Source organism: Phaethon aethereus (assembly GCF_964289735.1).
Source record: "Phaethon aethereus genome assembly, chromosome: 17".
Taxonomy (NCBI): Eukaryota; Metazoa; Chordata; class Aves; order Phaethontiformes; family Phaethontidae; genus Phaethon; species Phaethon aethereus.
The window spans coordinates 9,167,246-9,191,149 of record NC_138593.1 but is presented as its reverse complement, the minus strand read 5'-3'; the positions used below and the strand labels follow the sequence as shown (position 1 = coordinate 9,191,149).

General features: G+C 40.0%; 1 protein-coding gene across 1 annotated transcript; it reads right to left on the bottom strand.

Moving 5' to 3' along the window:
- Positions 1-1,103: 1,103 nt before the first annotated feature.
- Positions 1,104-17,761, bottom strand: GNB1L (G protein subunit beta 1 like; the record flags this gene model as incomplete). Its single annotated transcript, XM_082007734.1, has 6 exons — positions 17,643-17,761; positions 17,289-17,414; positions 15,113-15,275; positions 11,274-11,372; positions 6,302-6,517; positions 1,104-1,370 (listed from the first exon to the last, which is right to left on the bottom strand). Exons 1-6 carry the CDS (start codon positions 17,756-17,758, stop codon positions 1,104-1,106), a joined length of 987 nt encoding a protein of 328 aa, XP_081863860.1. The 5' UTR covers positions 17,759-17,761.
- Positions 17,762-23,904: the final 6,143 nt, after the last annotated feature.

Genomic DNA, 23,904 nt, shown 5'->3' with positions numbered 1-23,904 from the left:
TTTTAACAAACTGGCCCTGGCTAATTGCTTCAGTGGAACAGTTGTAACTGCAGCTTTGTGACTGAATACAACAGTAAGGTGTCTATGAACACACTGTTGTATGTCTAATATGCTTTAAAAGAATGCAAATGCTGCTTCATGATTCAAACAAAAAAACTCTCCTGAATGAATTTCAGCTTCCATGACTGTAGAGATGACAAGTTAATGGAGCCATTCGCACTGTGTGGATAAGGATTTATCCATGCAATTCCCCCTAACTGTTAATGGGAATTGTGTAGCTGAATTCCCCGACTTGCCGTGCTGAAACTTACCCCTAACCCTCCTAGGAGAAGGGTGCTAATTGGATTGCTGAGTCTAAATCCTTCAGCTAGTCAGTCTATGGAAAGGATTTAGCACTGGCTCTGTAAAAGGCTTTACATAGCTTTGCAGTGCAGTGCAGGGGAAGATTTTTTCCCCTTCCTTTCTTGTGATTAATTGTGAGGCTTGAGGTGACAGGAGACATAATGAAATTCATAAATGCCAAAGGCCGTCCCTCGTCACATTCCTGGCTGTTGGTTTAAGTTAGAAACTGACAGAAGTGTGAACAAATCAAGGTTGTTCTGATAGCCTTTCAGTTAGGGGGAAGAAAAAGTAACTGACAATGAGAAACCACTGGAGGTGGTTTAATGGGTATAAATTTTCACAAAAGAGTGATATTTTACACTGATTCACATTCTTGGATACATAAATGACTTACAAACAGACATATTCTGCCCCCACCTCAGACTGAGGGATTCCAGTCCTTTTTCACAAAAGAAGATATTGGCACAAGTTATTGAAGGAACCTGCCAAAGAAAAGCTGTTGCAAAACCTGTAGTAGGAAGGGACTTGTTCTGTGTCTTCGTTTGTGACTGGCCTTGCTCTGCTTGTTATGAATTTAAAAAATCCACTTCCTCCTCTGGAAAACAAAACTTGCAGCTCGAACAAGCAGCATAAAAATTAACCTAGGACTCTTACTTCAGCCTGGAAATATTTTCTACTACTTCCCACATCCAAGTTGAATTACAGTATAAAGAATTGCTTCACCAATCCTGCTTTCCTTGTCCCTGACAGTGCAGAACATGTCACATCTCAGTATATATTGACCAGATACTGATGCGGTGATCCTTTGAGCCAGCTGCCAGCAGTCTTTCACTGGGGTTTTTGTGATCTGAGAAGGACACACAATGGACAGTTGCTGTGTGGTAGTCCAGCACTGCTAAGGGCTTCAGTTTTTTCCAGCCGAAGATCCTTATGCGATGATCCCACCCTGCTGTTGCTAAAATCTTCTTGTCTGGACGGATGGTGATATCAGATATGCCAGCATTGACAAGTTTGTGTGTTTTGTAAACCTGTGTGAGAAAGTTATAGATGAGTTCTAATTGTTTAAAACAAATGAGAAAAAGGAACTTTTGGGGATTTTAGAAGGTATAGCGCCCACCCATATGCACTATGGGTATCGCACAGGTAGTATGGAGCTTTTCACCACATGGTGGATGATGCCTTAGTGAGAGCAATTATAGACCGACATGGAAAAGAGCTTAACTTGAGCCTTAACTCCAGCACTGCTGTCTAAAAATAGAGCATCCCCTGTATGTCTTTCATTTATATTGCATTTAAAGCTGTTTTTATATTCTGTCACAAGTGAAGCTCTGAGTAAAGGTTTTGAGAACTGGACTACACAGCTTTGCTCTTTTCTCCCAGCTATTCTTCCATGAGTTGCAATGTTCAGAGCTATGGTCATATATTTTTTCCCTGCTTCTGCAATATTCCCATGCTGAGATTCTGAGCTGATGTTTAAAGTACCTGCTACTTATTTCTACTACTGTGCTCCACCCGTTCCCCCCAAAAACCCCAATAAGCTCTGGTAGCATGGTCTTGAGAAAGGAATGCTTCCAGGAATTAGGTTACAGTGTCAGGAAATCTGTATTTCTAGTACTCCTTCCCAAGAGACTTTTATTTACACCAAATTCCAAGAAGGGTATTATGAACAAGTTATTGATTTCAATCTTGGAAGCGTTTTGTTACTCTTTGGAGACTACTGGGGCACCAGTTTCTGAGGGGCACAATTAAATTGGAAGGCGTTTAGCTTCCTTCAGGAGGCACTGGGGCTGTACAGGACTTAGTCCTTGGAAAGAAAAGTTTTCAGTGACATGTGCTTCCCCTGCAGCACAGAGGAAAGGCTCAATGTAATACACTTTTGCTGTTCTTACCTCAGGTAATTTGTATTAGTCAGCAGTCTACCTCTGAAACCTATGCAGTGTGTGTGCATGTGTGTTGAAATAGCCTAGCTTTTGTCACAATGTGGAAAAGGCCTTTTGAGTGTACGCTGACTTTGAAGAGCTGTTATCTGTAAGCACAATTGGAAATGACGTGCTAATGCCACCATCTCCTTAAGACTGAATCTGTAGCTGTCTTCTACCAAAGCTTAATAGAATTCAGTGAATGTTTTAATAAGCTGTATGGTGTTTGCTGTTTTTCTGAGGCAGGAAGGGATTGACAAGCATATTACATCTCAGTAGCTTTCCTCCTCGAAGGACATTCCATGATACATAGTTAGTACATGATTACAAAGAATATATTAATTGTAGGCAATTTTAACTATAATACTGGATGTAGAAAACCAAAACCCCAGAAATGCTGGGCAGAGCTGGTTTCAGAGGCAGTTTAACACATCTTGGAATCTTACCAGCACAAAGCTATAAACAATTATTTTTCAACTGTGTAAAAAGTGCCCAGCTACTTACTCAAACAGCAGGAGATGTGCAATTTGATAGGAAAGGCTAAATGAAACTCGATGTGCTTCTTGCATGCTCCACATATTCCCCTTTTAAACAGGACCTGACAAATGTGTCTACAACCAATTCAGGTCAGAGGACAGCAAGTTTTGCTCAAGCCTGATGAACAGTAGGAGGCTACATGTGGGCCTTTTTGTGAGGCTGCTACTGTAAAACCTGTGCTTTTTGCTAGTAACTACGTTCTTCAAAACTGCCCAGCTGCGTTAGTGTAGCATGGCTTTAGTGGGATTTGTGTTGGCATATGCGTACTGGCAAGGGAAGGATTTATTGCTTACATTGCCAGCCTGGCAAATGTAAGATGTGCCTTACTCTGTAAGTGAGATTATTAGCTAATGGCTATAACCAATCCTGGGCGTGGTGCTTCCCATTGTTACTGTCAATTATGTGGGCAAGATCCATACAGCAAAATCAGGGCGACTGGGAGAAATTGCATGTCATCAGCAAGCTACAACTTGAAAATGAAGCCTATAATGGTGATGCCTTTTGGCTATGGAACATGAGGGAACAGTGGGCATTTGTGCATGATCTGCAAATACAAGAGGTGAGGGAGAAAAACAAAACAAAGTAGAACAACTTGCTCAAGGTATATGCAGCCAGGTGAAATCCTAGTGCCAGAATTTGTGCCATCTAGTCACTTACAGGCAACTACTGTAGTCAAATGCATACCAACCTAATTTCCTAACCAGAAAACCAGCTTGTAATTAAGAAAACAAAGAGGTAAAAACAGGAGAGCTGCTTTCAGCCAGTCATGACCAAGGACACTTGCATCTACTAGCAGATGCATTAAGAAATGCTGACATGTTGAGGCCAACAGATACCCACCTCTCCTTTTCTCCTTAACACATGCTATCTGGGATTTGACTCTCTTTAATCTCCCTCTCCTACACCCAAATCATGTCTTTAAGCCCTATTCTTATTAGAAAAATAGCCAAGATAGTGGCAGCCTTAGCTTCAGCATTTGAGGGAAATGCCTCAGCATTGCCTTAGCAACCCGACCAATAAAACTTGTGCGCTTACTTACATTACAGCTTATAGAATTTTTTTTTCTTGTCATATATAAAGGAGCTTCTGTGATTATCAGATTTTTTTAATTCTGCTTTGTTTATTCACCTGCAGAAGCTGTTTACCTCCTACATTCTACCACAAACATCATCACATAATTACACTATCTTGTCCAAATCAGAAGGCTCATAACCAATCCAGTTATTTGCTGACAGTGATGATTTCAGCAACTTTCTTGTAGAAGACAATACACCAAACTTTCCCCATAGCAATAAACTATGAAGTTACCTTCATCATCTACTCATTGACACACTGGAACATTGCCACTTAAAACAGAGCTGAAGTGCCATCATTGCGTCATTATTTCTCCAACGGCAGATAGCTATGCACCACATTTACTTATTAAAACCTCTTAGAATAAAAATAATGTGCCACTGAGTGGCTTTCCAACATCTACCATTACCTCAGGTACCTGGAATGTCAGGGAAAAAAAAAAAATCCCCATCTGGTTTGTATTATTAATGCAATAGTGGAAAAAAACTTAATCTACGTCCTTGACAATCTCTAGTGCTCATATGAAAGATGCATTTTATTAGGGCATTCACACTATGCATGAAGCACAGAAACATTACTTATGGTTTATGATACTTGGCATTTAAATTTCTTCTGAGAAAAGCTACTATCTCTGTGTGACATGCTGAAGATGTAACTAATCCTACATCTCCTGGGAATGTGAATACCCTGTGGAAAACAATACCTGGAATATTTCAGGTGAACAACTGTGTATTTTTCCCATGAGTCATACCTGTACCCTTGCATTACGGTTAACTCATAACTGAGATGTACCGTGGAGAAAAAATATTTTCTTTTAAATGAGGAAAAAGCTATGCTATAATTAATGTGAAGGAACAGCTTCCTCTCCAACACCAGAGTATTTGAAGCTTTAAGAAGCCTGTCATTATGTCAGATTTCTGACACCTTGGCCTTAGAAAACTAGTCTCAATACCAAGCCTCCTTACTGGGACTTATCTGCTCACCTTCCTTCCAATTCCATGAGCTAAGGACCACCAGGTGCAGATGTGTGCCAACAGGGACAGAAAAGCTGGGGCAGGGGGAGGGCAAACATGACCCAAAAAACCCCCAAACCATTACAGTTGTGTATTGGACTTGTTAAAGCTCCTCTTTATCGCACTGGCGCTTAGAACATCTTTGCTACTTATTCAGAGTCGAGTGCCTCTTTTACTTCATGTCGTATTGCTTATTAAAGCTCAGACCTTCACGGTGAGTGCTGCGTTCCTCCAAACTTCATCTCAGTTGGATGCAATTACACTACATGCACTTGGCCTTAGTGCTCTACCACTCCATAAATGCTAGTTCTGTGGTGATGCCTAACAGATTATATAACTTTGCAGTGTCCCCCAGCTGATGAGTCACTGTTGGCTGTCCAAGCACCTGTAGCACCATACAGGGAACAGCATTAACTTGCCACACTATCTAAAAAATCTCCACAAAAGCAGCAAGCTGGAAGAGTGATTATTGTTCTTCCGTGAATTGGTGTATCCAGCAGCTCTCTTATCAAGGATGATACGGGGGCATGCAGGGGCTGGTTCAGGTCCTCTTCATTGTGTGTTCAGGGGACAACTGCCACTTTAAAAAGGGTTAAAGCACTCAGCAGTGGAGAGGCTATGCACAGGCCATTTTCGTTTTCATGAGCCTTTATTTATGCACTTAATTTCCACACCTAGTTAAAATCTACTTAACCCCTTGGCACTGTTGGAACACTTGCTAAAGTTGTCTAGATTAAGCAATATTTATTGCCATTCACTAGCATAGCCTGAACTGGTGATTATTGAGACCTCCTTCATTCCTTCTAAACCAGCCATTCCAGGTACTCATAGCTCAGACGCAAACTGATATATCCAATTAACTTATTTTCTCTGTCTCTAGCTAGGACTCTAAAGGTGCCAAAGGATGCTGGTTGCCTAAACCTCATGCCCTCTGGGTGCTAGCTGGGTTACTCCTACTCTTTTTGTTTGTGAAGTATTTAATGGAATAGCTCTGTCTTTCCCAGAGTGGAAAGAAAGCTCTATCCATTCAAGCAGAACCTTTGAAAAAGCAATCCTTTGTTTCTCATTTTTATAACCAACTCACTCATTTATAATGTTTAGGACATTCCGAGAGCTGGATACTACTAACGTGATAAATGAAGATACAGGGGCAATGTCTTGAGTAATGCTAGGCTTGTGTGCCTGTTGCAACTTTGGTAAAACCAGAAACATGTGAGAGAGGGAGGTTTTTTCTGTTTTTTAAATCCTCACCATCTTTTGCTAAGTCTAGTCACATAGCACAGACATTCTAACCAGTCTGTGATTAATTAGCTAGAGATCTGCAACAACTCCTCTTCATGACTAAATATTTTTTTAGTCTATCAAACTGTTAGTGCAAAGTGGGATAAATGACACTAGAGGGCCAATGATCCTGACCTGGAGGTTCTGTTGCTCATTGAGGCTCCAGATGCTAAGCACCTTTTCAGATGAGCCCGAGATCCCCTTGGCCTTCTCCGAGTCAAAGTCAAGGCTCATCACTGGCTCCTCGTGGCAAACAAGTTGGCTCAATGCTTTTCCCACTGACAAATTCCAAAGGACCACTGATCCATCTTCATAGCCAGCTAGAAGCAAAGGTTGTGAACCACAGTTGAGCTGATCAAGGGAAAAATAAAACTGTTTGAGAAGCAAATAGTCTGTTAGGAAAATTATCATCCCCAAGTACGTTTCAGTCCAAGCACACAGAAAATAAATGAAAATGCTGACTGGCATAAAAGTGAAACGTTCCTAAGTCTGAGTGTCAAATCTTGATAGTCTATCCACTTACAAAAAGCACTACTAGGTAACTGCTGACATGCAGTTACGGTTTTTATATCTACGTATAAAATTCTACGTTTTACCTATGTATTATATAGATAAGATGGAGAGAGATAGATATATATACACACGTAGAAAATTTCTTTCTGAAAAGGCAAACTATTGCCTTCTACAACACCTGAAAAAAGGCTGCCTGAAGCTTTCAGAAGCTTTATTTCATGGCCTAAACTTTGTTTGCGCTCCTTCAAAAAAAAAATTAGAGCAACTGAGTTCCTATCAAGCTGTACAAACCTGTATGGACACTGAAAGAAGTGCCATGCTTAAAAATTCCAGTTTCACATTGCCAAGTGTAGGGTTACATGTATGGATCGTTTACCCAAGTGCGCCACAGTGCTTAAAGGTAAACACTGAACCCCTCATCAGGAATCTCTGGCTGAGTCACCAAGGGGTTAACGGGTGCCCGAAGTCCCACTGTAACCAATTGAAAGCTATTTTGATTAATGATGTCACAGGCCAAAGGGCATGGCACCCTGGGCAGACACCTAATTTATTTAAGCCTCTGAAATAACTCAAAGAAGGGAACATTACTGGATTACATGTCACACTTAAGGAAAATATTCATCATTTCTCCAGCCAAAAGACTAATGACCCCATAAGCAGTAACTGGTTATGTGAGTGAAGATGCAAATCCCTAATGAAAAGCAACTAAAAACCAGGCATCTGTTAATGCCAGTTATTTCTTTAATAGGAGAAGAAACACCAAAATAGATACTGGGATTACAACCACCTCATACAGGCACATCTAAGAAATGTATCCAATAGGTTTGCTTGGTATTCAATTCAAAATAAAGGTAAAGGCCATTTATAAAGCATTAATTTTTACCAGTATCACATTATTGAATGAGATTCTTGAAACTCGCTGGCTGTCAATGTCATGATACAAACCTGCAGTGGCTGAAGGCTCACTGCCCCTGTTAATGCTCCAGACTATTCTCCCACTGGTTATTATTTGTTCTAGGGGGAGTTAAACTAACAAGAGATGGGTGGTCTAGGTAGTAAGACTGCTGAGTAAAAGCCTCATGTTCTTTCTCAGATTTATTCAGCCTAAAGAAGTGTTTAAATGAGGAATGGATCTCACTGAGCAGGAAAGAAAATTGCCCCTTAAAAGAAGGAAACCAAGGGAAAATCCCCTGCATCATCTTTCTGAACAGGTCTGCCCACACCTGGGATCCTGCAGGAGCCTCATTCCTTGCTTTAAGATCTCATGTCTTTTGAAAAGTTAGGGAGCATGCTCTGGCTAGACAGGCCCACAAAGAAGATGTCTCAGAATGCCCAGAACTGTGCACTATTTTTCTGTCAAAATTTGATTTGCTAAAAGTAAAATATTTTTAATGGTATAAATGGTATACATTTAATAGTATAAAATAATATAAAAATCAGAGGAATAAATATATGTGAATTCATGTTAATTCATCAGGTACTTTGGATGAAGAGTACCTGGTTTTTAATAACAGGTAAAAGTTAAAAAAAATCTGAATGAAACAAACATTCCAAATTTTATTTATATCTAATAAATGGCAAAAACCTTCAAAGCAAAGCAAAACAAAAGTATTTCACAGGTACTTCAATTAAGTTTATGCCCAAACTGGGGGCTTTTAAACAAACAAACAAACCAACCACAGTTCTTTTGTACTGCTCTTCTATGAGCTCATGATGCCCCCTGAGCTTTCATTAGCCAATGAAACAAGATTTGGATGGGCAGGGTCAGCTCTGCCTTACTCAAAACAGGATGGCCAGATTTTTATAGGTGCTCATAACCCTCGTTAAGGTAAGAGAGACAGGCGAGTGCTCAGCGTTACAGGAAATGCCAAGAAAAACCTTTTTGTGTGTGTGTGTGCTGTGAGTACCTTTTAGCTTAGATTTGAAAACCAGTAATTTGCAGGTGAGACCTAAGATTGGTCTATTTTAAAAACAAAGTATTGTTTTCTACAGAATGAAGGTCTCCCGGACTTCTTCCTGACTTGCCCTAACCATAAGAAGTGTAATGTTTCAATGAGTACATATACTTGAACTTACACAATAAAAGCTATTGAAAGATTCAGGGAGCTCTCAGTCTAACGCCTGGGCTCACCAAGCAGTGGTTCACAACAGCCTATTTATTTCAGTTCCAAATAACGGACACTTCTGGTGAAAAGTCTTCACCATTCATGTTTTGGTTTCAGTGGAAAAATTAAATGACAAATCATTGTTCTTCCAAAGCAGAATATTTTGTTGTTGCATTTCGATAACTGTCAAGGAAGGAAGAAAAGGTGATCTGCTGTCAACTCAACAGGAATAATTGCTATAGTTTATATAAAGTAATAACTCTGCGTTTCCAGTTTCTACATGTATTATTCCTGTTGAATTATTTTGTTTGCACCATTACACAACATGATGCCTTCCTGAAGGAGTGCAAAAAATTTAAGGGAAGACTATCCTTACTCCTGCAAATCCTACCCCACCCAATTAGCAGTAGCAGGAAGGTATGAAGCTGAAGGGACAATGTATTTAAGAATACGATCCTTCACAAGGTAAAAAAACCCAAAACATTGAATGAACTAATACATCTAAGGAAAGACCTAGTAAAGTGACGGGGGGGAAAAGTTTCAAACCAACAAAATAAACAGCTTTTTAACTGCTCAGGAGAAGCCAGTGAGGCTTAATCTGCAAGCCTAACCTAAGCCTCTATTTCCTTCTGCTCCATAGTAAAGTTTCTAATTCATGCTGCTGCTGGTAAGGTGTGTTGTTTCCCCGATATGTGCATCTTTTTTTATTGGCATGCAGAAAAATGTTATGATACACGGCTGCAGCCCCCAATCTCTTCTTGGACAACAACCCTGAGCATGCTTCCTTCAGACCATTATGTGGCTCTCTCCATGTCAGCTTCTGTTTCAACTTGTTAATTTACTGTGCCATAAGCAACGTCAGATAGTCTCTTAGGCAACATGTTGCCCATAAGCGACAGGTTAGGGAGTGCTCATCTCCTGGGTATGTCTGTATTGCCCAATGCAGTAATGCACAAAGAAATCCTGGATGGCCTCTATTCAGGAAGGGGTGCAGCTGGGTTAGCTTGTGTTCTTCTGCTTTTATGGTTACAGGGTTACTCGGTGAGCTGCTTCCAGCGAAACCACAAAACAGAACACAGAGCATCACTTCGGTACACCACATATAATTATTTGCCCTTAAGAGTACCCTCCTCCCTCATGCTTTTAAACCCAGTTGCACACATTTGTAAAAGAGCAAATACGGCTGTGAGGGATTATTTATCCTTGCCTGTTGCAGTCTAGGAAGTTGTGGTGACTTCCCAAAGCCAGAATTTGCATGGAATAATTTACCTCTTCCAGTTCCCAGTCATCTGCTTTATCCCCACTGGCAACAAAATTAAAAACGGCATAAAATCTGCACCTGCTCTGGCTTCCTCGAGGAATACCAATATTAATGCATGTAGAAAAAACAGCAAGACAGAGGACTTTTTATACAGGCAACAAAATTTTCAACACTGAACATTTCCTCAGTTATCTTCATCTTATTAAAATACGTCCAGGAGACAGAAAGCCCCATTCATTTAGTTGAGTACTGAACACTGATTGCATTTTTAGGAGAAGCTTTCTGTTTAATAAAAGGCTAATCAGTCTACTTAATTTTCCATCTATTTTTTTTCCTAGTTTTTAATTACACCATGAGACTTGAACTGTGGGCTCTCCTCCTTTTGGCTAAAGTCAGCACCTGAATTCCTCTAGACTTCAGCCATCGGTTCAGGACCTTGACTGCAGACACTAAGGCCTCAAATTCACAACTGATTGATAATTTTCTCAACTGAAACCAAGACAAATGTTCAGATGAATCTGCAGGAATAACATACTGGAAATCAGTGGGGATGGTGCCGCATGTGGTCAGGGGGTTAAACTGTGAATCAGCTTTGCCACCAATTCTTTGGAGATTTAGAGCCAACCACCTAAACTCCTTCCTCCCTCTGCTGCCACCTTTTTGTATTACTTGTCTTTCACTGGTGGCACCCCATAAGCAATATTTGCTGAATACTCTGCAAACGTGGGTTTTTTTCATTAAATGCTTTTATTTACCTTTCTGTCCAAAGTCAATACAACCATAAATACTTTGTTCCTATTGTATGTCTGGAATAGAAATGTTTATGGAGTGCTTCCTTGTCCTGAGGGCATTGAAGTGAATGTAACCTGCCCTTAAAATCACTGTTTTTAAGTAACCCAGTCATTTCAGATCATTCTTAATGCAACGAGAAACCATATCAAACAACTGGCTTTGGTAAGTCAACTTATTTTCCTCTTGATTGATGCAAAAACCCTATCTATCCTAAGGATACAAAGCTTTCCCTGAGCATTTGCAAATCTTCCATTAAAGCTTGGAAAGCTCTGAAAGTTACATTAAGGATGTTCACAAATCTTTCCCCCCTTTAATAGTATAATTACTTGATTGATTTGATAATAAATCAAAATCCAAGTGAAGAAAGATTCATGTGCTTCATATAAAATGAATCACAGGGAAAACATTTCACAATTAGCAGGCGCTCTTGCCTTACCTGCCATAACTTCAGACACATGGGCATGCCCAGCTTGGCACCCACGTCTGGCTTCAAGGTACAGACTGATGTCTTGGATGGCAGCTCCAAAACCTGAACCTGACATCAGGAAAACAAGAGAATTTGGTCAGGCTCCAGGTCAAAATTCTGCTGTTAAAAACACAAGTCTTTTAAGGTGATTAAGGCTAGCATAAGCTCTTCCAGTAAAAACTGTCTGGAGGAAACTGAGGAATGCATGTTAAGTTGGAGCTCTAGGGGAATCTACAGCTAGCTAAATAAATGCATTATTTTAGGAAAGGCCAGACAAAACTGCTAGAATGAACACATACCCTTCTTGCACTCTTCTATTTAATCTGTATTATAGTCTTCTTTCCATACAGTAGATGATATTGTGCATACACTAGATAATACTGCAGACTGCTTAATCTGAAAGCATGCCTCTCCTTCCTCTCCCCTTTTTCCATCTCTGTTCCTAATTTTTTTGTTATATTCACTTGTGGACACTTGCATTGTCTCCTCCGTTCTGTCACGGTAACACAGAGCTTGTGTGGCAATGTAGGCAATACATGTTTCTAAGTTGGACTTTTTATTTACTGTCTGACTGCACTAACAACATGTAAACCCAGAGTTATCTGCTAATGCAGGCTGGAGCAGCAATGGCATACAGGTATTTTTAACACAATATTGTCTGACACTATTCAAAGCAGGGTCAGACAATATTCCCTTAAACACCTGCTCCCTGTCTACATAGCAGCTTCCACTGTTGCCTGCACTGATGGTAATGAATTACGAATCTGATTTCCACGCCCCCCCCCCCCCCTTTTTTTTTCTTTCCCTCTTAGCATGGGGCAAGTCTTTCCTCTTCCAAGGAAGTAGCTCATTTCCACCTCAGGATGATGGCAGGCAAGATCAGGGGGAGTCTGCCTTTGCAATTTGGCACTGGAAGGTTTGGAGTCTCTCGAGTGACACAGAGTGCCTCAGTCTGGGCTGATTCTCAAGCCTGGAACTAAGGAGAAATAGAAGTTCTTAGGTGTCAGAAACTTGCTGCCAGGAACATTGCTGTTTCTCAAATGCATATTTAATCACTAAGATGATCTTTTATTTTAATTAAATAAACAATGGTCTGCATTATCTCATAAAAATTAAAGGACTTCAAACATTTGATAAATCCAGCATCATCAGCCATTCTAGGCTGTTGGACAGCCCCAGTCATGTGAACTTCCTTAAGCATCTGAGATGAGGTATTACACAAATATGGCTCCTCTGGGAGCCATCAATCAAGACCACGGCAGCTGTGATGGTTTTCCAATCCCATACCTTTAGTTCAAAGCTTGTCAGAACATCTTCCTATTTCTAGAGGTTGTCAGCTAGCCTGCCAAAAGCCAGCTGCACTCTAGGACTGCAAGTCGACAATGTACTAAACACAATATACCAAACACGTTCTAAAGCCACTTAGCAATGGAGCAGGAAACTTCCCCATATTTGAGGGATGGAGAGTACAGCAAAGAGCCATCTAACACATAGACCAAACCTATGAACAGACCAAGGTTTGATCATGTGGGAATTCTGGTTCTTTGGAGCTACACTCTTAACAAAAAGACGCTCTCCCCTTGGCAACTTTCTTGCTATCAACATAATGACCAGGTTAGCTATTGCAGGAAATGGGCTCTAAGTATGAACATGACCTGCTCTCATCTTCCATCTTTCATCACTGGCTCTCCAAAGGGCATTGCCTCCTAGACAAGACTGAAACTGCAACTTTTATGTAATAAGGAAGGGTAAGTGCGCTGTGACAAATGCACTTCTGCAAGTTAAGAGGAAAAAAAAAACCCAACCAAACTCCTTCGCTTTACTTTGATTAAAAACGGACAAACTGGTACAAGGGTTACAACTGGGCTTGCAAAGGACAAAGAAAAACACAACGATGAAAAAAGCTTTTTGCAGAAAGCAGGCAGGCATGAGCTGCCTATGCTAGATTGACAGTTCCAGAGACCGTCTGCATTAGAGGCAACTGAGCCTTAGAAATAAATACTAATTCATGTATTTTGACAACTGTAACCTAAAACTTGCAAGTTCTGTGTTTATATTGGTTTTGCTTAATAGGAGAAAGATTTGCCTTTGCCTGAGGTTAATAGTGTTCCTGGGTGGCTAAAACTGGCCACAAGGAAACACACCCTTTTTCTTTTTCACATTAATAAAGCTTTTAGCATGTTTCTGGCAAATTGGCAAGAAAAGTGCGTGTAACTCATAATTGGTGATTTAAATGCAATCATGAACAAATAAATGCCTGTTCAGATCTCATTATTTATGGACTGAACCTGCTTTAAGACAAAATTACCTTTTTTTGGGCACCAGCCAACCATAAACACTTATTAAGTCTTAATTTTAATCATAAGCTGCAAATGTACTGTGTCTCACACAGTGCTGCCTATTTGGAAGCACTATATATTATGGGAGCTTATGTGAATTTATTGAAACCTGACACAGTTCTAATGTAAAGGTTCACACACACAGTGGAACTCTCTTACCTCAGGAGACAGCAAATCATTATCAGTTTGCAGGGCCCAAGCAAACAAATGAAAATAAAAGAGAGATGAGTTGTAAGAGACACTGGGGTAAACGTCTTCTCTTTGGATCAGTTGCTTATTTAATTCTTCACTACCAGAATATGTGTGTGTGTGTACTCTTTGCCTGACACAACAACTCTCCGTCTGACACAAGAATGCACTCGTCAGTTTTGTTTAATTTAAATATTATTGAGCACTGCTGTAAAATGGAGGGAGTTCTTTGTTTTATCAGAACAAGGCACACGACTTACAATGGTTGTATTTACTGGTACAGTGGTTGTGTCTACAGGCTTACTCAGTTCTGTAAAAGGCTGAGCACTCTGGCTGTGAGCCAACAAAGTACTTAAATATGTGCTTAACTTCTGAATAATAAAAAGTTCACGTTTTCTTGCAACACAGGCACCATTACCACTTATTAGTTCATATATAAAATATGCATAAAATACACATCCTATAGCCCAGACAAGCATGTGACCTTTTATGCCCATGAACAATTTGCAATTAGCTACAACATTGCTTTCCGCATTTATGCCACTTTTTAAATATTCTTGGTATTTTGATTGCAAGTATTTGAAGTAACATTTTTGTGGGGATGTCCTCAAACAGTCCTTCAAAGAGAACAAAAGTACGATTTCTACAAAGCAGAAGTGGAAATTGCCAACAAAGCTGTCAGTCAGTGATTGCTGTGATAATGGGTATTAGATGTGAACTTACCCAGTAGGAACTGAAACAGACCCTACAATTACTTCACACTGAGCAAATCTCTGGCTGCTAATAGTGATTCAACTGTTTCCCGCCAAAGTACCAGTTAAAGAATTAGCCTGGGGTGAAAAACCACATATCACATTACAAATCACCTGCACCTCCCCTTCTCTCACCAAACACGACTTTCAGCTTCAGATGGAAGACGAGTACCTCGATCTGACGACAGATTTTCTGACCATTAGTTCCCCAGAAGGACTCTTGTTCCCCCTTAACAGTATTCAGCAGCACCAGAGGAGTTTTCAAAACTCCTGCAAATGAAAGACCAGCAGCAGCTGCAAATACTTAAATGTCAGACAAATCTTGGGGTGGTGTCCTTGTTATTAGAGCATGAGTTCTATAATTCAGTCATCTTTCTGGCAGGTAAAAGTGATTAGAACCCCCAACGGTTCCTTGTGCTGCCCTCTCTTGAGCAGAGTATTTGAGAGCAATGATGTTTCCGCTTCTGAATTGTCTCATTTCAAAACCAAAAGCAATCTCCCAAGCACCAGCAAAAGAGATACTTCCTACCTCCTCCAGGGCTTTGGCTGCCACGGCCATTAACCAGCGTCCCTGTGCCACCTTTAACAGAGAGCATCTGCAGAATCCCACATTCTCCGTGAAGACAGAATCCGTCACTGAAGTCCGTCCCTCTGCTAAATCCCATAAGCAGATCCTCTGGTCACGACCCTGACTGTCACAGTAAAACAAGTTATCCGTGAGCAGCAGGTCTGAGGAACACTGGCTTCCTGCAGGTTACCATCTCAAAGTTGGGTCTTTAACACGCAGTAAAGGAGTGAGCACACTACAGCTTCTGTGGGGGTGTTAATTGGGTCTTTCATGCAATGCATCACTGAGACCACCACCCTTCTACTGACGGCAAAACTGGCCAATAGGTTCAAAAGTTGCCAGGAGGAGGGAGGACCTGAGAGTCAGTCAGATACACTGCAGTCACAGTTGGCCATGTTTCTTTGTGAAGAGAGACTTGATCAAACACAGTTACGCTGTTTATGCATGTGTGTATATTTATGAAGTCTCATGAGTATTTGAACATCGTAATAATAAAAATACATTTTACCATTGATTAAGTCTAATTTAAAAGGAAACAAAAGTACCCAGAGAGTAACACATTTAACACTCTCTCACCCTAGCAATGAAACAGAAATGTCAGGCTTGTTGACAGCTGAAAGACAAATAGCAAGACAACAAAGACTGCATCAAAGATAAATAAAAAGCTACAGTTATTCAGTGGCAACTTCCCACAGCCACAGGGAGAGCACAGAAGACTGTTACAACTGTGTATGTGCGGAGACACAATAGGAGAGGGACTGGCAGTGCAGTGAGTAGCAGGAATTAAACAATGAAATGCTGTGGTTAAAACATCCAAAAACAGAGAACCAGCAGCTGCATTATGCATGTACTAGTACAGCTCACACAGAGGCTCCTCTGCATGCCACTCTGCCACACAGAAAAGTCTGTCTGTTGGTCCCAGACGGCAAGACCAAGGAGGCCAGACAAAGGGCACAGCATCAATTGCTACATATTTATGTGATCCCACCAGCTCTGGAACACAGTACCACTGTGGAGAAGCTTCTAATCCACAAACTACAGTAGCAGAGGATATGTGTCCTCATGTTATCACCTGGGACAAGGAGTCATCAAAAATCCCTTATACATTTCTTATTTTAATTAGCAGTATCACCTGATGAAAGTGTGAAACCTGAACAGAGGTAAATACAAATCTACAGACTGTTGGGACTTCTTCAGTATCAATACAGAAACTCCCATCTGCTGTTCAGCCGAGTGACAAACTGTCAGAACATTTATAGCACTGGGCATACAAACAATGTGGTATTGCAAGAAATTGTTGTGATTTAGCTTTAGAACGGAAACCCAAAAAATACAGGTAACTTGCTGTCTTAAAATTGCACTGCTATATGAACTTTTATAAACATACAGCAAAAACAGAGGTATGGAAAAACTCTATAATTATACAAACAATATGAGTTTATGGGGGAGAGTGTTGATAATTGTACTTAAGCAGATAACAAATATAAATGCTAATGAGTTCCACTGTATATTATAAGAGATGTCTTCTGTAGATAAACATGTCAGAACAACTCCTAGTCATACAGACACTTTGGCATCTACTTTAGATCACCTGTCTAATCCAAAACACACAAATCTTCCCGCTCTTTCCTTGCTAAACAAGAACAGAAAATATTTTGCAACAAAGGCGTGCAACTCAGCCTTCTTGCTCATTTTCAGTCTTCCATTCTCCATCTCTGATTCTTCTCTTCCTTACCTTTTTTCCTGTTTCCCCTCTATTTATAGACTCTTTATATAAATTTTGATCTTCCCTGAGAAGCAGTTGTGAAGCATTTGCCAACTTCAAATCCAAGTGTATTTCCTTTACCCAAAGACCTCACCTGATCTCAGTGCAGTAATAAAGACACTATGGACCCCAAGTTGTTGTGATGGCATCACCTATATATCACAAAGAAATTAATCGTATCATTTTTTCCACTTTTTGTTCTACAATTTTTCTGTGTTTTTATACTTCTGTACATTTCCATATATGTTGGAGAGACTTTCAGTAACTCCAGAAATAAGAAATTCCTTTTTTTTTTCTTACCCCCTTCTTGAATCCTGTACATCACAGAAACAAGAATAATTTATTTCACTGGTTTTTGCCTGCTTTGCTAACCTGAGGAGCCTGTCTTTACCACCCATTGTCTCCACGCAGTAGACAGATTTTCTTCCATGGCCATCCAATGCTGCTTCCACTCTGTGTGTTTTCATGTTCCAGACATGGATAAACCCATTCTCAGACCTGCCAGTAAGAACAGATGCTTTTAGTGTGACCACTGCAGACAATCTGATACGGCGGTCTGACACTTTTTTTTTTTTTTCCAAAACTGAACCTGTGTGTACAAAGATAATGCACCCATCATGCATTTTGTTCTTTTCTCCAGATACAATTTATCTAAATAATACACTTTGATGTAAAAGGAAACATCCATATGATGCTCAACTCAGCCAGAAATCCTGGTTTACTTACCCAGAGAAAAGAACAGGGACATCAGGTTCTTGGCTGCCACAGGAAAAATGCAGAGCGTGGACCGCAGCACTGGTACCTCTGAGAACAAACTGTGGATCCGGCGGTGGCAGAGCCATCCGAGCAATGAACTGGGGGAGTGAGAAGACGACACAGGATCATGGAGGGTAAGGCAGCCTACAGTGAAATTACGATGTTGAATATATTCTGATCAGGAGATCTGCTTTTCCTAGTCACTCGCCTCGAGTTATTATTGGATGTTATTTCTATTAGCTATACAGTTCAGTGTAAAGTATTTCCTCTTAACATCAACTGATCAAGCAGCCGTCAAATCTGCTTTTTGCTGCATTCTTTTTTAAGCAAGGTAAGTAAGTGCTGGGCTGGCCATGTGTATGCACCTCTTGCACACTTGTAAATACAAAATTGTTTGGCTCTTCTCCCTGCTGCAGAAAGGAAGAGCTACAAAACACAAGAAACTGGACACCCATAATTTCAGTGGGCAAGCAATTCATCATTCCATTTAGCCCCTTGGCAAGTCTTTCCCCGTCCTCCCCATGAAAATATTATTTCTGTGCTTTCCACTCACAATCATTTACAGAAAAGCACTGCAGTGAACATATCAACTGAAAAGAATTTCAGATGAGATTAGTTATGATAATTTTTACACAAGAATCCCATTACTCCCAAGTGCTTGAATTTTTGGTTCCAAGCACGGTTCCTTGAAAAAAGAAATGCAGTATTTCACACTAACTTAGTGACTACTGTGTTAACCATTTTATTCCAAGGTGTTTACATTCCCCAAAGGATCAATAAAGAGATGGATGCTTTCAGCTCTATGTCATTGGTTCAAATGCAGTCCGAGTCAGCAAAGACCAGTAGAAGTATGTGGGGAAGGGTGTTGCCCTAACACAGGAAACGTGAAGGCCAATTTACTGTGACCTCACAGGGATAGTTTGTGTTATCAGATTAGGCACACTCGTACTGATCTGGCACTTTCACCAAGCATTTCCATTCACATTAAGGCCCTTGCAGGCACTTGCACACAAGCCCCAAAGGAGGACAAGGACAACTTTTCTGTGTTCTGACTTGCTGCACATGACCCTCCAGACCTGTGCTGGGAGAAGGTGACCAGCAGCTTCTTTGACTGTAAGTGCAATTTGCAATTCATTGGGAAATGCATTATAACATGCATTACAGTAAGTATTTTCACAATGAAAAGTTTTTACTGCTTTATCTGTAGCATTACTAGCCCTGCTTGTGTTTCTGCTTCCTCCTTTCTGACCTGGCTTCATATGGAAAAGGACAGCTTTTGCCACTACAGATGTCAGCTTTCATCACCCTTTCCCATTCATGTGTATATTACACTGGATTAAACAAAAAGTTTTCTAAATTCAGTAAGGGAAGATCAGCAGGTGTTTTTCTGCCTGCTGGTTCACAGCAGAGGAATTGCAGAGAATCAGAATAGAACTACAAGTTACATGGTAAGTTAAAACAGCTCAACTTTTAATTGTCAGCGCACCTTAGTATCAGCTTTTGAATTGTGTTTAATGGATGCACTTGCTATTGCAGCTCATTTGCAGGTCTACCTTGGGTATTTATAGATCAGTCATCACCATGGTATCTATAGGTCCTAATTAAACACAATTATCTTTTAGGACTACTGATGAAACAGGACTATTCAGCATAATGTGCAGTTCTCCCTCAATAGCACTGTGTAATTAAGTATGAAAATAATGAGCTCAGTGGATAACCTCCATGTTTTAGTACCCTGACTCATCTGTTTTATGATGTTGTCTGATGATCTAGACTCATGACAGGCTGGAGTAAAATTTTCAGATGATTACACGATGTACAGGTTCGCCCCCATGGTGAGATCCAGCTCCCAAGTGCCTGTCTGTAACATTCTTCACCTGTGTTATAAACCTCTTAGATTAAGGATTTTGTCACCAAAGGTGACCTCTTTGGGACACTACAGCTGTATGCTGTTGCCCTCAAAACAACACTTTGTAGAACCACATAAATAAAACAGCAGCTATGCAGCTTGCCAGAGGAGCAAGGTCCCTCTTCACAGTGGAACAATCCTGGGTTACTGCACTGAGCAAGGAAGACAAAACAGAACTGAGTCAACCCAGGGGCTAGCTGGGATTACAAGGCAGGTTTTTAATAGCATTTTTCTAATTACTGACATAGAAGTTTTTGCTGACAGACAACAAGTGTGTGCGTGGCTGTGGGAAGGGTTTTACCTGGCATGAAACAGATGCTACTAATGCATGTCTTTACAAGGACAGTATTTCAGAAAAATCCTTGGTCTGGCTACAGGAAAAGAAAACAACTGAAAACATACTTTCAAGCTGTAAGCAAACGAAGTGACTTTTTGCTCCTTGGAGCCTGGTTCTTTCATTGCTTTTTTGCTAATCAGATGTGTGAATCTGGACATTTGGCTTAATGTTAAACCTATGTCATTTTTTATTTGGCTTATGAGATGACTCCATATTACTTCCTATCATGACTCAGCCGATGAATGGTAGGTGTGACAGTATTAAGCGTCTCATTTTTCTTCCAGCAAGTGAACTGTAAAATTCCATCTGTGCTGTCTTCTTCATCCATGAGCTTGGACAAGGCATTTAAGACCAAGATTTAATTACAAGTTCTTATGTACCTAAATCAACAGAAAGTCCTGTGAGGTTGCAAATAGATGGAAATTTGGTGCACAGTGCCTTAAAAACTCCAAGAAAGCATTGATTTCTTCCTGTTGACACACAAGCATCCGCAAAAAACTGACATACAGCCTATCTTCAACTCACCAGGTAGCTCAATATCCACTTTACTTACAGGGATAATGAAATACATTGTGGTATACTGATGCTAATAGATAATGTTTATACCATGCTTTGTTAAGCAGACAGCTACAAACACGCTAAATATGATGACTGTGCGATGGTTAAAGCCCCTGGGTAAATTTTTCAAAAGTGCCTAAGTGATTTAGAAGCCTAAGACTCATTTTCAAATGAATTTTCAATCCTAAATCTCTAGGACTTTTTAAAGTTTCACCCCAGGTGTCTGAAAATGAGTTCTCTAATTAGCACAACATTTATTTTCTTGTTAACTCCATCTAGCCTCAGGGAGACCAATCTGTTCTTGTTAACCGGGGATATCTGCAGCAAATTTAATTAAATGAATTTGCTTAGTATTTAGGCTGGTCTGAGAGCAAAATCTGGCTCAAGGGCTTGAACAAGCAAAGTGCAACCTACGGAAGGAAGTTCATTTAAAAGCATCTTTGGGCTACAGTATGTTTGTTCCCGAGATATCCTCATGCTATGATTCCTGCCTTGTATGACAGGATGTTAAAAGATATTAATCATTTTGCTTATGGCATTATTTATTTGCAAGAGGGTACCACCAGTAAGAGATGGAACACCTCATCATCATGCTCTTGTTTTTTAAAAGATATCCCACTTTTTTTTTCTTCCAGCCTACCCTGTGCAGGTAACAGCATCCTCCTTCAGGGGCTGAGCTACACTCTGATATGATACAGACAACAAAGTATTTTTCACAGGGTGCACTGCAAATCCTTGGGCTCCTGCATAGATAGTATTTGCTGCTTCAGTGAGAAGTGGAAAACCCAGCTGTTCAAATTAGTATTTCAATTAGCAAATGGCTAGGCACACCACACATTAGGTACTGAAAAGGGTTTTGTCTAGAAAATGCCTCTACTAAATGCCAGAACAATTTAATTTCCTTCAAAATTACATTATTTTAATGAACAATCCACTATTAATATCCCTCACAAAACTTACTTTGTTTAGATTGCAATTAGAATAATCTTCAAACCATTGAATGTCTATGCAGTGGCATTCCAGTATCATCACTTCAGCATTTGATATAGAAAAGTTAAGCTTTTATTTAATAAGAGTCATTTAAAATATGTAAATGTCAAAAGGATTACCTTAGAAAAATCTCTCAGAGAACTGAAAACATTAACAGATTCCCACAGGAAAAATTCCAGCAGAATTCAGCAACTCCCCTGTTCCCACTCCTGTCACTTGTATTTCTATCACACATTGAAGCAAAAACAAATTGCTATTAAAATATCATCGAAACACCCTCCTCCCCCTACAACAACCTCCACAGTTCAGCTTGAGATACCAGTGGCTCAAGCAAAGACAAGAAAAAACCCTCTTCTTTTTTTCTTTAGGCTTATTTAGAGTAGTAAAAACTCAGTGGTAAAAAAGCTTTTTCAGGTATAGAAGAAATAAATCTCTCTAGGCTTGTCTGGCAAACTGATTTGGGACTGAAACCAGCAGGTGTGCAGACATAATTACTACAGCAAAATATTCAACACATCCAGGTGTGCGCACAAACATATATGAAATCCCTGTTATTTTTTGAAAATTCCTAGTCTACCAGGTGCCACCCTCCCAAAAGAAAACTCGGAGCAAAGAATGAGTTGAGAAAGATATGACTAAATTGTTCTTCCCCATTTCCACACTGTTTCTTTTTCATTCATATAAAACCCCTTTTTTAGCACGCACTTCTGTGCCTACCTGCACTCACTCAAAAGTTTTGTGCCACACTGCCAAGTTGTATAGCGTAGCTCTAGTGCACGGGTGTGTTTTCAAAGTGGGTCGCTAGCTATAACTGCAGAGGAAGTTGATGGAAATATGAAACACCCTCAAATTAATAATGCAATGCAAACAATTTTGTTTATTCCATTACATTTACAATCTCCAGTGCTAAAGTAAAGTACAGCAGGCAGCCCTTGCAGTATGAGCCTTCCAGACACAATATTCCCGTTTCCAGCCTGTAACTCACTGCAGACAACTTGGTTTCATAGTGATGAAAGTATGAACTATCCTCTGCCCAAGAAACACTCTTACAACATAGCTGCTTGGTGAATACCATGGCCCTTCCTCATGTAGCCAACTATCAATCACCTTGCTGGTATGTGAGTTACTTGAGTAGCAAAGATATATCAGGAGGGTACCAACAGCACCCAATTCACCTCACTGAATTATGCCAGAAACACAGTGGGACTCGGAAACATCTTGGACATCCCTGGTTGATGCAAAATGCTGCCTGGGTATATGGCACTTCTAGGAAGCAAAGAACAAGAGTTTAGGGCTACAAGAACCCCTTTAAAGAATAGCACTTCCATACATAATTAAAAGAGATGCCAAATAAATCTGCACAAGTTGAATGAGTTAAAGTTCACCTCATGGGACTGCAAAAGTGCATTTTTATAGGTTATTGACTACTAAGGATGTGAAAGCAGGTATATGGTTTGGTAAACAAATAATTCTTCAGACATGCTGTGGCAAATCTTTAAGCACAGCTTTTCATTTTGCATGTGCAAATCAAAAAATGACAGAACACACTGAAACAGGGAAGCCAGCAATAGAAACGGATGTTGCGAGATGGTCATCTGAAGAAATCTCTTTGCACCCGAGGTGAAAAATAACTGACTGTACAAAGAAATACCTTTTTGTGTCCTGTAACAAGCTAACAAACACATACAAAACACTTAGGGAAGAATGAAACGGCCACTTGGGTTAAAATCCAAAATTGAAAGCCAGGTAGCCTGCTTTTCGCATTCTTAACCCAGTCCCCCGAAACACATGATATGTCTGTTGTGTGCAAAGCGGGAAACATGCACTAGTAAAAGTAAAATAAGTAGAGGCTTGTATAGCAACTGCCTGCACAGATCAAGAGATGTGGGAGGGCTACACAAATAGTTGCAAAGGTCAGAGCCCCAGAACGTATGAAAATTCACTCATCAGTCAACTAACCCCGCAGCTTTCAGTTTAAAGCTCCCTTTGCTATCTTTGGTGCTAAATTAAGCTATAAACTGTATGATACTTCTAGGATTTCTTTAAAGCTAATTTAAAAAATAATTTATTTCAAGTGGAAGTTAAAAATCAGTAGAAATCTTTAAATCAATAAATTGTTTTCAAGCAGAAATTAAAAATTAGTAGAAATCTCTGATTTAACCAGTAATATGTACTAATAAAGCACTCAGTTTTCAGGAGTAAGGATAATCAAATGTTTACTCTTAAATTGGGTATTTTTGCATATTACTACCTACTATGACTACCAAAGTAGAGATTAAACACAGTGATGTATATTTGTATTTTGATGTGACTTCAAAAACCTAAAAAAAATAATTAAAAAAAAGGAAAAAAATCACAATGGTGGACTAGAAGCATTCATTAGCGCACTTCTGCTTGCACTGGAAAATACAGTATCTAGAGATAGTGTCTATAGATTT